The 14,608-nt window shown below is 41.1% G+C and overlaps 1 protein-coding gene and 1 long non-coding RNA gene across 3 annotated transcripts in view; one reads left to right on the top strand and one right to left on the bottom strand.

Annotated features, from left to right (window-relative positions):
* LOC120545999 overlaps positions 1 to 3,726 on the bottom strand; it is a 51,385-nt gene extending 47,659 nt beyond the window's left edge. The window contains exon 1 of the long non-coding RNA XR_005636769.1: positions 3,653 to 3,726. This is a non-coding gene — a long non-coding RNA (uncharacterized LOC120545999). The remainder of the gene's footprint in view (positions 1 to 3,652) is intronic.
* tbx3a (T-box transcription factor 3a) lies at positions 3,285 to 12,119 on the top strand. Of its 2 annotated transcripts, none has more exons than XM_039780728.1 (7): positions 3,285 to 4,412; positions 5,591 to 5,858; positions 6,390 to 6,536; positions 7,383 to 7,459; positions 7,982 to 8,139; positions 8,693 to 9,330; positions 10,307 to 12,119. In XM_039780728.1, exons 1-7 carry the CDS (start codon positions 4,021 to 4,023, stop codon positions 10,751 to 10,753), a joined length of 2,127 nt encoding a protein of 708 aa, XP_039636662.1. In that variant the 5' UTR covers positions 3,285 to 4,020; the 3' UTR covers positions 10,754 to 12,119. The 2 variants fall into 2 exon arrangements, with proteins under 2 accessions (XP_039636662.1, XP_039636661.1); XM_039780727.1 differs by having other exon boundaries at positions 3,286 to 4,412; positions 5,591 to 5,873.
* Positions 12,120 to 14,608: the final 2,489 nt, after the last annotated feature.

Raw genomic sequence — 14,608 nt, 5'->3', positions numbered from 1 at the left:
GAACGTCTCCCCTCCACTTTGTGTCGGGATGTCCATAATGAAGTTTGGAGTCATTCTAGTAGTTGAATATACTAATCTTGTGATGTTTCCTTTGCCTATCATGTCGTGTTAGGGCTGACGACTCTCACCAGACAATCTCCTCCATTCAGGAGCGGTGCCACCAAGTCTGTCTTTGCTTATCATTAACAATCTGCAAATAAACAGGACAGCATACATTACATCACTTGCAGTTCCATGATCAATTCCAGGAATGTCTTTGAAGCTTTACTTAATGAACCTACACAGTAGATCTGTTGTGTGTAGTCAGGGCATTCAGGCTTCATAACCCATGACCTTAATGCGGTTTTTCTTCATTGATAATATTGGGAGGTTAGCAAAGGTAATAAGAATATTCAATAAAAACGCATTGTGGCAAGTTGAAATAATTGCATTGAAGAATCACGTGAAAGAAACTGCTAAAGCACATTCTTCAAGGATAAGTAATTGTGTGGACAGTGCTGTATGATGCTTTAGCATATCAGACAAAACACAAGCTGTCCCTCTGTCAGAAATCACCCACCAACGTGGAGTGAGAGACTTTAGAGCCTGTCCAGTCAAATATACTGCCCCTTTTGATTTTGATATGCATGATCTCTGTAGATGTATAAAAAGGGAAGCGCTGACAAAGTTGGCTTCATCAATCAGTAGTGTCAGCTCAGACCTTTTTATAGCCTCTTGGAGTCCCTGAGAGCCCTAACCCTGTAAAAGTTTATATAGTGTATTGACCATTCTCTACTTGCTTAGCTAATGAAGCCAGCTTGGCTACAGACACTGACAGGCTGCCACCGTGTCAACACTGCTTCCTATTTGATGACACCTTCCACTAAATTGAAATGTGCTGCTAATAGGGGTGCGTGTTTAAAGAAGAATAAGCCACAGTTATTGACACAGGCCTGACCTCACTCACACAAAGAGAAGGATGGAAGGCCCCACGTAGGCTGGTGGAGAGCAGCACCTTCATTTTGGGGCTTATGCCATGTAAAGGTTTAGCTACTGGCTTACTGTAAGATTTTCATTCAGTCAAATGCTGCTGTGGCTTATCAACAGCTATCACATTTGTTTTCTCTAGCAAATCAATAGCACGCAACACATAAGCCAAATACCCTTGTGCATCTCCCCTGGGCACAAGACCACTCCACTTTACACACATGCACATATAGCTGCTTTTCGACACATATACACACACATTTCAAAAGACACCACATTCTAGCCAAATCTATGTTGAAAAGAGTGTGGCAGGTAAAACTCATGCTGCACTGAATAAAACCTGCATCTCACTCATACTTGCATGCATGAGCACTGCTGAATGGAACTTCAGTTGAAGTTGATGCTGTCAGAGGCTCCCAATATGAGCCCTGGGGCATTTACTGACTATGTCAAGCTCCAAACTTCAAACAAGCTTCGATACATTTCTAGCAACTAGGGTTCAACAAGTAGCTACATCACGCCTTTTAATGTTTAAAAATACCAGAAGAACAGATTCACCACTTCGCAGATGCAATGATATTGGACGACTGATGCAAAATACTGAACAGAGCACGTTGTCAGGATACAAGCCTATTGCTTCTTGTGTGAGAATTCACTCTGCATGGCCCCCCTCAAGGACTTTGAGATCCCCCACCGCTTTGGAACCAAAGAGACAGACAATTGACTGAGAATTGATGGTCAATATTTATCCAAGTTGGCTGACTGGCCACGGCTCTCTAGTTTACTTGTGAATTTGTGGTTAAATAGCATTTTAGGGGAGCACTAGTGTGGCTCTGCACATATCTTTAGACGCTTTGCAGTGAAGCAATATAGTGCACCCAATAGTGAGCCACTGCAGGCTTGTATTGCGTTTTAGCTGAGTATGAAGTCTATAAGATGCATGTATGGCTTAACCTTAAAATTATGCAACTGAGTTTAGGCTCTCTGGACAAACTGCATTCTACTTCGCATAACCGATAAACATTTGCTCAGATAGAATTAAGAATTGTATTATCAATGACACACACCTACTTGGTGCAGCCTGTGCAAGTGTCACTTTGAAGACTGCGACTAAAATTGTATTGTTTCCCAGAGACACTTGTGCCGGGAAAGCTTGCTATATTTAACAACAGAATTGATTGGTATGATTCAAAATGCAGACGTTTTGATACAAGAATTGATAAAACACGAGCAACAGAGAACACATCCTCATTAGCCCTGCTTTTCAGCGTGTGTGCACACAAACTTGTATTGTAGGATTAGTCTCCAACATTTTATAAAATGCTATTTCAAGTCAAAATGAAAACATCCACTAGTGCTGGAGGCGTTTTGCCGCTCATCCAAAAGGTTTCATCAGCTCCTCGTGTTACATTGATATAAAGATGCGAAATAAATTTATTTAAAATACACTAAGATTCATAACTGACTTCACTCGGTCAAATCCATATTTAGGCTGGGGAAAAAAGTTGTAATGAAGAGCCATAGTGGAGTGTAGCCTATGTCTAAATATCCAAGATGCCAATAAAATTAAAATAAACATCATCCATTTTTTTTCATCCATAAGAAGTCTAACAAACAAAATAAACCAAAATAAAAATCATAGCCTACTAAACAATTAGGCTATTGAACGGTTTATATCGGCATCATAACATTTTTATAAACATTAGGCTACATTAACTTAAATCATCGAGCGCCTCATCCAGTCACCCGCTATTTTTCTGAGCTATGATTTCAAAGAAGGATGTTACAGGAAACGTTGTCTAAACTCGGCTGCATTTCGGCGCTGTTAAATCTAAAAAAAAAAAAACATACTAGACCGCGAATTGAATACTGTTAAATCACAGAATAGGCCTAAATGAATTTATGAATGACTAAAATTGTGTTCGCGATATTCAAAGCATTAGAATACTAGTGAGCTGTGGGACAGAGACAGCCCCACAGATCAGCATCTCGCCGACAATGCGAGCCGGTTCCCCGGCTTTGATTGCCTGCTCTCTCCCCTTCGCTGGCTCTCACAGACCCACGGATAGCGCAACTTCTATAACGATGTTGACATATTCACACAACACCGACTGGGGCAGGGTGGTGTTTCACGGCAAAGCTCTTTTGAGTTTCCAAACACCGTTTTATAAGTCTGAAGTCTGTCCCCTCCACCCGACCTGTTAAAACCACGCCTACGCAGCCACACAATTGGTCCGAAAGCGTCAAAGAGCCAATCAAACGGAGCGCTGCTACTCGTAACATGCAACACATCCATACAGTATGAAGCCCTATGGGCCACAGAGGCGCTAGGAAAATCACGGAGCTGGGACCTTACCACCCTCTCTCTCTCTCTCTCTCTCTCTCTCCCTCTCTCTCTCTCTCTCTCTCCGGCCGTCAGCGGACTCCTTTCTCTGCACACGTCTTTCTCTGAAATGTGTGTGTGCGTGAAAGAGAGAGGAGGAATAAAGTGTGTGTGTGCGTGTGAGGGTGCATGTCCGGAGCAAGTAAAGGCAGGGGGATTATTCGGCGCTATCGAAATATTTCAACACGTCGCCCTCGCTGCAGGACTGAAGCCAATAAGAAGGAACGCATTTTAACAGGAATGCCGATATTGTAAACAGCAGCAGAAGAGAAAGAATGCACAGCAGTCAATTAAGTGACTCACCCAAGTTGGTTTAATTCGACTACTGTCCGCAAGCCAGCGAGACACAGAAGGTGTCCGATGCGCGTCAACCTCTGAAGAAAATCGGTCTCGCAGCACTTTCGAAAAATAATGGAGAACATTTTTACATTTCTCTTTCCAGACTTTTGATCACAACACAGCAAACGACTGAAGTTTCCCGACAACTTGTGAAAAATAAGTGGATGCCTTTTTCTGCAGAGTTGAAGGAGGAATTTCCAAAGCTTTTCAACGTCAGACCCATTTTTTCCTCTTTTATTTTGTTTTATTTGCTCCTCTTACGCAGGCTTCACTGCTGGTAGAAATATTTTTTCACATCCAACCTGTCGTCTACAGTTGTTGCCTGCACTTGGATGAACTTCCTGATGAGAGATCCAGTCCTACAGGGATCAAGTATGGCATATCATCCGTTTATACCTCACCGGGGTCCGGAATTTGCCATGAGTGCAATGCTGGGTCACCAGCCTCCTTTCTTCCCGTCTCTGGCTCTCCCTCACAACGGCTCCTTCTCTCTGCCGGGAGCCCTGGGAAAGCCGATCATGGACCAGCTGATGGGAGCCGCGGAGACCGGCCTCCACTTCTCTTCGCTGGGGCACCAGGCAGCGGCCGCCCACCTCAGGCCTCTGAAGACTCTGGAGCCTGAGGAAGAGGTGGAAGACGACCCTAAAGTTCACCTGGAAGCCAAGGAGCTTTGGGAACTTTTCCACAAGAGAGGCACCGAGATGGTGATCACAAAATCCGGAAGGTGAAACAGATTTTGTGTGTGTGTGTGTGTGTGTGTGTGTGTGTGTGTGTGTGTGTGTGTGTGTGTGTGTGTGTGTGTGTGTGTGTGTGTGTGTGTGTGTGTGTGTGTTCATCCCAAAAATATAATGCATTATCTGACATGCAATAGCCTGTTATGCATATTGATAACTCATGAAGGGATTTGTTATTTTACATAGATAGCTATATAGATATTTATCCATATGACACTTGGAGTTAGGTAGTCTATCTCTACAATTCCTCTTGATATTTCATGCAACTCTCTCGAGCCTTTATTAGTCCAATGTGTGTTAATTAAATTTAGATTGCAGCAATTGTCATGTAGATATGACCTATATTACACGATATGCTTATATTACAAAATAAAAACATGACCCCAAAATATTATAACTATTATATACGTTTAGCTTGGTAGAAAAATTGAGACAAAGCTGCGAGTTCCTGTGTGTTCATACAACCTGCAAACTCGGATACTGTGATAATTGTACAAACATGTCTTTAATGAAGGGAAATCAGCTGTTAGCTGTAACATTATTTTGTTAAATAAAAAGGGGCTTGAAGCTGCTGTATTATTAATAGTAAGCCTCCAATTACAGTAGCTTCCAACTTCACGGATCTATAGGATTTTCTCATATAAACATCTGGCTGGATTATAATCCTATTGTTAATTTTAATGTCCGGTTTATCAAAACTTTACAGCGAAGGATTATCCCACTGAAATGTCAACTTTGAGTGTGTGGAGCTCTGACTAAATTATCGTCATCACAGTGGCAGCATGCAAAGATGGCTGCTGTAGTCTGTCTGTGTTGTCTGTAGGCCTTTCAAGGCATTATAAACCAAGAAACCATTCAAACAGTGTTGACGTGTTGTCTACAGCCTAATCAGGGATAGTAGAAGAAAAATATTTGCTTATTCGACTTCTCATTCGTGGGACACTTTTTCGGCTGAATTATCGTTAGCAGATAAATTAAGAGCAGGTTATAGGCTTTATAGTTTAAATAAGGTGGATCATAACTTATAAAACTAATACAACACACGTTTTAAGATGAAAAGCATACATGTATTTACATCTCAAAAATATTACATTGTTGTTTATATTGTTGAATATTTTAACCATATCTCAATTTGCCCCTGCTTATCATTTGTTTTCTTTTTTTTCAGGCGGATGTTCCCCCCGTTCAAAGTGAGGTGCACTGGGCTGGACAAAAAGGCCAAATATATTCTCTTGATGGATATTGTTGCAGCCGACGACTGCAGATACAAATTTCATAACTCCCGCTGGATGGTGGCAGGGAAGGCCGACCCCGAAATGCCAAAGAGGATGTACATTCACCCGGACAGTCCGGCTACGGGTGAACAGTGGATGTCAAAAGTCGTCAATTTTCACAAACTCAAGCTGACAAATAACATCTCCGACAAGCATGGATTTGTAAGTTCAACTAATGTATGTCAATTTTCCTATTTATCAACTTACCCTTTTAGTAGCAAAATGTATTTTATATGTTGATGTTTTTATTTGTATTGTGTTTTATCGAAGCACAGGAAGTCATGAGTTCAAGATTTTCTATTTTGAGGAAGATCTGATTAATAAAACACATCATTACAAAAAATTAAAGAACATTACACATTTCATTATCTTGCATAATTTTATTTTGTAAAATTATTACAAGTATTAAGCAAGATAATTAAGTCTATATAGACATACCTGGCCAACTTTATTGAACCGATTAAATATTACATCATGATTATTTATTTTTTTGCAATTTTTACAGCATAGCCTACTGTGCTGTTAACATTGCAAATATTTAAATATTTACAAGATTTGATTCCTCTAAATGAGTTGACTTCTGATTTCAAATAAGAGCATTTTCAGAAAGTGATTTAATGAAATGTAAAGATATTCTGTAACAAGTGTACCTTCAAAAGTGCGCTTATCTTTGTTTGTGATTGTGTGTTGCAGACCATACTTAATTCGATGCATAAATATCAGCCTCGATTTCACATTGTGAGGGCCAACGATATTCTCAAACTCCCGTACAGTACCTTCAGGACTTACGTTTTTCCTGAAACAGATTTCATTGCCGTGACTGCTTATCAAAATGACAAGGTAAGCACAATTATTGCTCACAGGCTACCCGGAATATTTTCTCAAATAGAGCTTGTGTTTCTTTCCCTGTCAGACGCCTCTCATGCTCTGCACCATTTTGTTGTCATAAAATATGAAAGACGTCATATTTCTTTGAGCCTGTGAGAGTGGCGTATCATAATGGGGGGAGGAGGAGGGGGGGGGAGTTGCGAGTAAGTGTCATATTCACCAGCCTGTGGTAGGAAAGTAATAATTCGGAGGAATGTTATATAGGTTGTCTTCCTTTTATTTAATCACGTGGAAAGGATTTGGCATAGACCCAGAATATATTTCTCTCTCCGCGCGCGTGTGTGTGCGTGTGCATGTGTGTGTGAGAGAGTAAAATTAAAAGGGTTGGGGGTTGAAAAATGAGAAAAAGAAGAGGGGCAACACTGTGCGGTTGAATGGAGAAAAAGAAAGAAAGGGTTGTGTCAAGCATTTTGGTTGTGTCAGACTGTGCTGCATGGTACCATTTTATTCTCTGTGAGACATAAAAATAATGAAAATCATCTCCTCAATCCTTTGATATTGTTGGGAAACCATGGCAGCCCCCCCCCCCACACACACACACATACTCGTGGTTACACTGCCGGAAGCAGTGTGGGAGTTGAGTTTTTCAAAAGTTTACACAAAAAGCTGAATGTTCACTCATGGAAAAACGTGCCAATTTTAGGACTCGTGCTCTTTGTGCGCGCTTGAGAACTTATTGTACATTTTATCATGTAGCCTTTTTTGTTTGTGGCCTTTACAATTGTTTGAAAAAGAAGCGTTTAATGAGAATATGAAAGGTCACTCGCTAATATTTACACACAATTTCAATTGTTTCAGATAACCCAGCTGAAAATTGACCATAATCCATTTGCCAAAGGATTCCGTGACACAGGCAATGGGAGACGGGAAAAAAGGTAAGACAAGGGAGAAAGTGTATTGCAAAAAAAAAAGAAAGAAAAAAAAAAGTCTTTAGATTTATACACGGAGACATACAGTGATCTCGGTGGATTCAATCCGCGTCAATGCTTACTCATTAACCCGCAGGGAGTGTGGCTCTTCACAGTTTCTAATCAAATAGCTTAATAGGCTAGAGTAACCGAAACAGGGTGTTGCACAGTTGTTTTCATTACCATCTTCACTTGCCAATTTTTTTCTCTCAAAACGTTGAATGCTTAACATTAGATTGTGCTCGCATTGACAATGCGCAATGTGACATGACAAGAGCGATAGATAAACGGGCCTACTAAAGCAATGGCACTGTAATGGATTTTGTATTCTCATCTGCCGCATAGATGAGTCAGTCTATAGTCAGAAGCCTCATTACTATCTCAGGTGTTAAGTTTAAATAAACTTCCACACCATTCATCGTGCTGCTGATATTGTTTCGGAACTGAGAGCGGTGATCCTCCGATAATAACCTGGGTACCTGTGAACAGGAAACAGCTGGCTCTGCAATCCATGCGTTCATACGAGGAGCAGCAGAAAAAGGAGAACGGGGCTTCAGACGACTCCTCTGGAGAGCAGGCTTCCTTTAAGTGCTTCGGCCAGGCCTCGTCCCCTGCCGTGTCTACCGCGGGCCCTCCACACCTAAAAGGTAAGCTGACAGACCCCACAAGTCACAGCTCCGATCACAAGTCGTGTGTAAAATCTCGCAATTTCTATTGTCGCAAGAATGTTTACAAGATAATGTGTTAAAGTAGAGTAAACTTTAGGAATTCCCAGCACATTTACACTGGGGGAATTGATAACAGTCTGCATTGACTGTGTTTTATTGAGACAGTAAAACATGAATATTCGCACCAGTTATTGACGCAATTAGCTGTCAAGCAAGATATCCGTCTACTTCAAATCCTTTTCGGTCAATCTGCTAAAAAATAGGCTACACAATAAAATATATTCTAAAAACTAATGCCATGTACTAACGTAGCACGCCTCCAAATAGTATTGAAAACAATGGGCAATTAATATTACAGATCATATTGGTCACCAATGTGGATTCCTACAGTGCAAATGTGTGTACTTCAGGTCTATTTCTTATTCCACCTGTGAGAGCCAGCTGCAATATGGCTTATAATGGGAGTCATTGTTTAGATGATTCACCAATGTACAGAAAGACAACTGATTTTCTACTCGTCCTACTTTGGCAGATTTTTGTGACAGCGATGAGGACAGCGACGATGAGAGCAAAGATGGACACATCAAAGATGGTCCGGACTCCAGCAAGATTTCCACGACTACGAAGGACGGGAAAGATCATGAGGCGAGCCCAGCTAAGGGGCATCCCTTTAGTGACACTGACTCTACCAGCAGGACCCGCGACAGCGGCCCTAGGACTGAGAAAAGCCAGGCAGACTCGCGGCAGAGCCCCATCACCGTCATCTCCAGCACCACCCGCTCGGGAGATGACCTCAAGAGCCCGAGCCTGGACCAGCCCAAAACGGACGAGTGCAGGTCAATAGGCAAAGACAGTTTCATGCCTTTGACTGTTCAGACTGACAGCCCGCACATAGGCCACTTGCATAATTTTGGATTTCCAACAGGCCTAACGGGACAACAGTTTTTTAATCACCTTGGGAGTGCGCATCCGTTTCTCTTGCATCCCAGTCAGTTCAACGTGGGAGGTGCATTCTCAAACATGGCTGCGGGCATGGGACCACTATTGGCAGCTGTGTCCACGGGAGGGGTGAGCACCATGGACACAACTAGCATGGCATCACCTTCGCAAAGCTTGACGGGATCGCCAGGCCTGCCCTTTCATCTGCAGCAGCATGTCTTGGCATCACAGGTAAAACCAGTTTTCTTGGGCCTATAGGCCTACTCTCAGCCTCGAGTGAAGCACATGTTAAATTGTAATGTACACTGTAGGCTTTGGAGGCCCATATGCTAGATTCAATATGTCAGACACATATCTTTAATGCTCTCGTCATCATGTTTAATCATAACTGAGAAGAGAGAGTGTGCTTTTTTGTGCTCATGCGTTTATTTTGTTGTATTGCCAAATGGGTTCATATTTAAAGCTAATTTAGGCAACTTCATTTTGAGTGACTAAGCTATTATATCAACTATCATTCAGTAAGAAAGACAGAATGGAAAGACATATGTGGCAACAGCTAGAGTTGTTAAGCAATCTTTGAGCTCATTAAGTCTGTTTTTAAGCCACAAAGGCGAGTATTAAAATGCCTCAGAGAAACAACATGACGTTTTAATTCTCCACAACGTTGTCTTTCTCCTTTTATTGTTGTTACTGTTATTGGAAGTGTTATAGCTGCAACTTATCTTGCTTGATTGCAGCATCAGACAATAGGATGCCTACACATTCTTGAACAAGCACCAAAGCTGTTTACACGCTGGGCGGTGAAGCTTGCTGCATGTTACTTTGTTGGCTGGATTTGTAAAAGCCTGAGTGAATGGAAGCATTGAAAACACACTGACTGTTCATTGCCTACGTTGATCAGATCAGAAGTTTTGTTATCCATAAGCTAAGTGTCAGACAGCGTCATTAACAGTCCATTACCCACATCAGTAAACAATCTTGAGGACTGAAAGTAAAGACCTGCCCGAAGTTAAATCACTATTTTCACGCATTTGAATCCAAAACACGCATGAGGCTGGTAAAGAAGTTTAGCATCATATATTTCCCCTCATTTTTCTTCTCTTTATTTTGTTTTGGCACATTTTTGTGTCATAATAATACACAGTTGTTTTAGCTGTCTATAACACCAGCCTTGTGGCTCACACTCAGTTTCTCTATTTCTCCACAGGGCCTGGCCATGTCTCCGTTTGGCAGTCTGTTCCCCTATCCGTACACGTACATGGCAGCAGCCGCGGCAGCCTCCTCCGCTGCCTCCTCCGCGGTGCACCGGCACCCTTTCCTGAACGCAGTGCGCCCTCGACTCAGGTACAGCCCTTACTCCCTCCCCATGACGGTACCGGACAGCACCCTGCTCACAACCGCCATGCCCTCCATGGCCGGCAGCAGAACCGAGCTAAAAGGAGACGGCATCGTCCCGGCCAGCCCCGTGTCCGCTGTCACCCTGGATTCCACATCGGAGGTGACCAGTCACTCGTCCAACATATCCTCCGGCTCGGTTTCAATGTCCCCAAAAACTTGCACGGAGAAAGACGCCGCCAACGAGCTGCAGAGCATCCAGCGCCTGGTCAGTGGACTCGACTCAAATCAGGACAGGTCACGGAGCGGGTCCCCATAGGGACATAGCACCTGCTTCTCGTTTCGTTGTTGTCGTGAAAAGTGAAAAGTGTTGACGGTGATGAAGACATTACCAGTAGGAGGACACCCTTGTAGATTCATGCAGGTTTTAAAAAAAACAAACAAAAAAACAAAAACAAAAAAAACTGTTGGACGTTTTAGTTTCTGAAATGCACTTTGGTTAATACACATCTGTTATGTATAGGCCTGTTTTTTCTTCTTTTTGTTGTTAAATTAAACAACACTTTTATCCTGTCATTTGAATACCGTACAAGTATTGAAACTGAAAAGTTGGCATGGGTGTGACTTACAGATTTAGGAGAAGTTGCTGCTGTGTCCAGTCTCCTAACTTTATTGTACACGAGGAGAAATGTGTTTTAATATGCACTCTGAATTGATTTGACTTATTTGAATTCACTACCGTCTAACCTACCTTATATAGACTGCTGTATTTTGTTGTACACTATTAATTGATCGATTGGCCAATTGTTGCATGCCCCCTAAAACCCCAACGAATGTTATTTTAACACCAAAAACATTTAAACGAAGTATGAAACCTATTCTATTTGGAGTATAATTAACAACACTCCTTTTGCTTAAGTTTCTTCTTAATTGGGTAATAACATTTTAACACAAATTAGTTTTTCTTCATGCCTTTTTGAAATCAGAACAAGCCTATTGACATGACTAGTGCTCCGGGACTATGTGGCCCAAGCATGCGGAATTTACAACAAATGTCCAACAGGCAAAGGGAAGCAGACATTTAAATGTTAAAAAAATGAAAACGTAGTATTGATTAAAGGTGTACATAGGGATATATAAAATATTTATGTAATTATTTCATATTGTTATTGCGTGTAAATACAACGGAGTAGTTTGTTTCTAGGGATCTGTTCTTAATTTATTGTCGATATACCTGTGTAAAGATAGTTTGTGGGCTTGTAACCTTTTGTTGCCATCTGCATTTATACCCCTCTTAAAATATGGACTCTATTCCTCCCCAAATATCCACTGAGCTAGTTATTCACACTCATGTGCCATTGTATTTTCTGTTGTCCCCGTGTGTGAAGTGCTACTGTTGAAAAACGAATGAAAAAGCGAAAACGCACTACACCAATGGCTTGGAAAAAAATATATTATTTTCTTGAGAAGAGCAAAAGAAGTGTGTTGAAGTGTGACAAATTGACTATTTTTCTGTTATTAAAATACTTTGCGAACCTGATCGTACAAGTGCCGCATAATCGAAAATATGAAGGTTTCTTTTGTGTTTCTTAAGTTGTCAATGGGTTATGTTGTATTGGAGTTATGTCTAGTTTACAACATCGACATCGTGTTCTTGAAAGTTTCAATAAAATATTGAAATGCCATTTTTTTGTGTGTGTGTGTGTGTGTCCCTCGCTTTAACCCATTACAGATGAGAATTACAGAAACTGTCACCTTTACAAATGTAAAGTCAGCGGATTTAAGGCTGGCATTGTAGAAGACATCCATATATCTTTTTTTGTTAAAACTGCTGCCAGCATGTTTGTACTCGGTTTTGGGGGATGAAAAGTCTCTCTGCCCTCTTACTCCACTTCAGTAAACTCATGAGGAGATATCTGTCTGGCTGTGTTCAAAGAGCCCAATTAAGATAACTCAGGGTGAAGCAAAGGCCCAGCTCCACAGATCATGCCTGGGATTCCTACCTGGACAAGGGACCGCGCTCTATATTGGTCGTTTTTTATTGGTCTCATGGGCGTCAATTGAACGGTATATGGCATTTAGAGGTACAGTTCATACTTTCTATCTGATAAAAATGAAAGGAACAAATGTAAAGAAATAATCCTATTTGGAATTTATTTCTATGAAAAAAAATTACATACAAGAAGCGGCCAATATTTCTTTTGAGGTTGAGTTGTTTGGTAACAACTGGTTTATGACATTGACCAAATAGTAATTTGAGGTCACCCAAAAGTGATAGCTCCCCTCAATTCCCTGCATGCATCCGTGTATACGGTTGTAAAAGTTGTGTTGCAAAGCGACAACATGAGAGGACTTAAATTAATCTGGCATTTGTGATGGGGCTGCATCTCCTACTGAAGATGTGTTGCTTTGAGTAAAAACTGAAAAGACTATTAAACCCTTGATTGCCCTCTCTATTGCACCTCGAGTCATGACTTTATCGACACCATATCTTTATTTGTATATTGTCTGGTTAATGTGTAGCGGGCTTGGCGCTAGTGAATTGGTGTAAAAATGACACATGCTGTCTCAATTGGTCCGTCTTATTGCTCACCTGGCGCCCTCGATGAGCATATCTTCCATTTTATTGCACGGAAGGCGACAATGCGTCTGTAATCAAAGCAACATACGACGCCCCCAAGCGGCTACAAGGCGGGTTTATTTAACCGCACAGCATAACAAACCAAAGGACACGTCCTGGGTGAGATCTCACAGAGGATTCCGTGATAAAGACCGTCTGACCTGGTCCTGCAGCTACAGACACTTGCAATGTGTGGTACTGAATGGCTCATAAAAATGCGTAATTAATCGGTTTCATACAACTTTAGGCCCAAAATAGCCTTAAAACATAGTTAAATTAAAAAGTTTGCTGGTCAACATCCCTATGCGTATTATAGCCTGATCCCACCGGGTGGACCGCAGCTATTAATAGGCTATAAGAAGTTATGACGTAAGTAGCCTACCTAAAAATATATTTGAAAGAAGAGACAGAAGAAGAAACTCATTTAGACAATCAATGTAGTGTGTGTATTTACTGCCTTTTAGGTGTGTATTTACTGCCTTTTAGTTATGACAACTGTCCAAACATAATTCCATAATGATCCAATGTATAGGCTACCAATTATTGTTAAGATATTATAATAAAGTAAGAAGATTAGGCCTAAACCTGAAGGCCTTTATATTTTGATCTATGCACCTTTACTGTGTGGTTTCCGCTTGTTGCATGTCTGTTGAATATTTGCTGCTTCACATTTTCGATCCTGTTCCTCTCCAGCCAGTAGGGGTGTCCAACTGAATACAATATTAAACTTTTGGAATCCCGCGTCCAAGGCCTGGATTTATGGCAAGTTTGTCTGCTTGGTGATGGAAGAAAGTGTCTCCTGCGTCGGCCTATACTCAAGAGGCTCGGTTTGTAATGTTGGATTGACCAGCCTGTCTAACAGGTCCCTTTCACTCACATGCATGTCACGGGTCAGCTGCGCCATCTAGTGGCAGTATATCATAATTGACATAAATAACTTTTACTGCGCCCTTACTGCATTTTTCTTTAAAACTTTACTGTGTACTGAAATGTGTCAGTTATTTGCTGACGATTGTGACTTCTTTTTTTAATTTAATATCAAAATCTGTTAACTTTGCTGGTAACATATATAATAAATCTATAATTCCGAAGATGTGTGTAAATAAAGGGCACTTCACCCATCACCTAAATACTTTGTCCTAACGCAGTGTCACTGATTATCCTAAATTATTCAGTGTTTAATATCAAAATGGGGAAAAATATGCATAGGCTATGTTTAAATTAATGGTTAAATCTTTAAAATAATAGGGGCCTACAATTAAACACATGATGAAAAAGAAAGCAATGTGCAGCTTAAAAAGGCAACAAAATATATGTAGCTTTGATTTCTGTTTCCCCCACTTAGAATAAATTAAAACTTGTAACCTGTATACAATTTAAATCAAACTAACATTGCTTAGAGTTTTATTTTTTTAAGTTGATGAATGTATGTCTTGTTAATGTTATAGATGTTGTCTGGTCCAGTGGTTAGCACTGTTGCCACACAGCAAGAGGGGCACAGGTTCCATACTGCTGGCTGGCTAGGGCCATTCTGTGTTTGTAAAGTCCCAAGGA

This window comes from Perca fluviatilis, chromosome 17 (assembly GCF_010015445.1).
Source record: "Perca fluviatilis chromosome 17, GENO_Pfluv_1.0, whole genome shotgun sequence".
Classification (NCBI taxonomy): domain Eukaryota; kingdom Metazoa; phylum Chordata; class Actinopteri; order Perciformes; family Percidae; genus Perca; species Perca fluviatilis.
The sequence above is the reverse complement of the archived record's forward strand: the minus strand, read 5'-3'. Positions and strand labels throughout refer to the sequence as shown.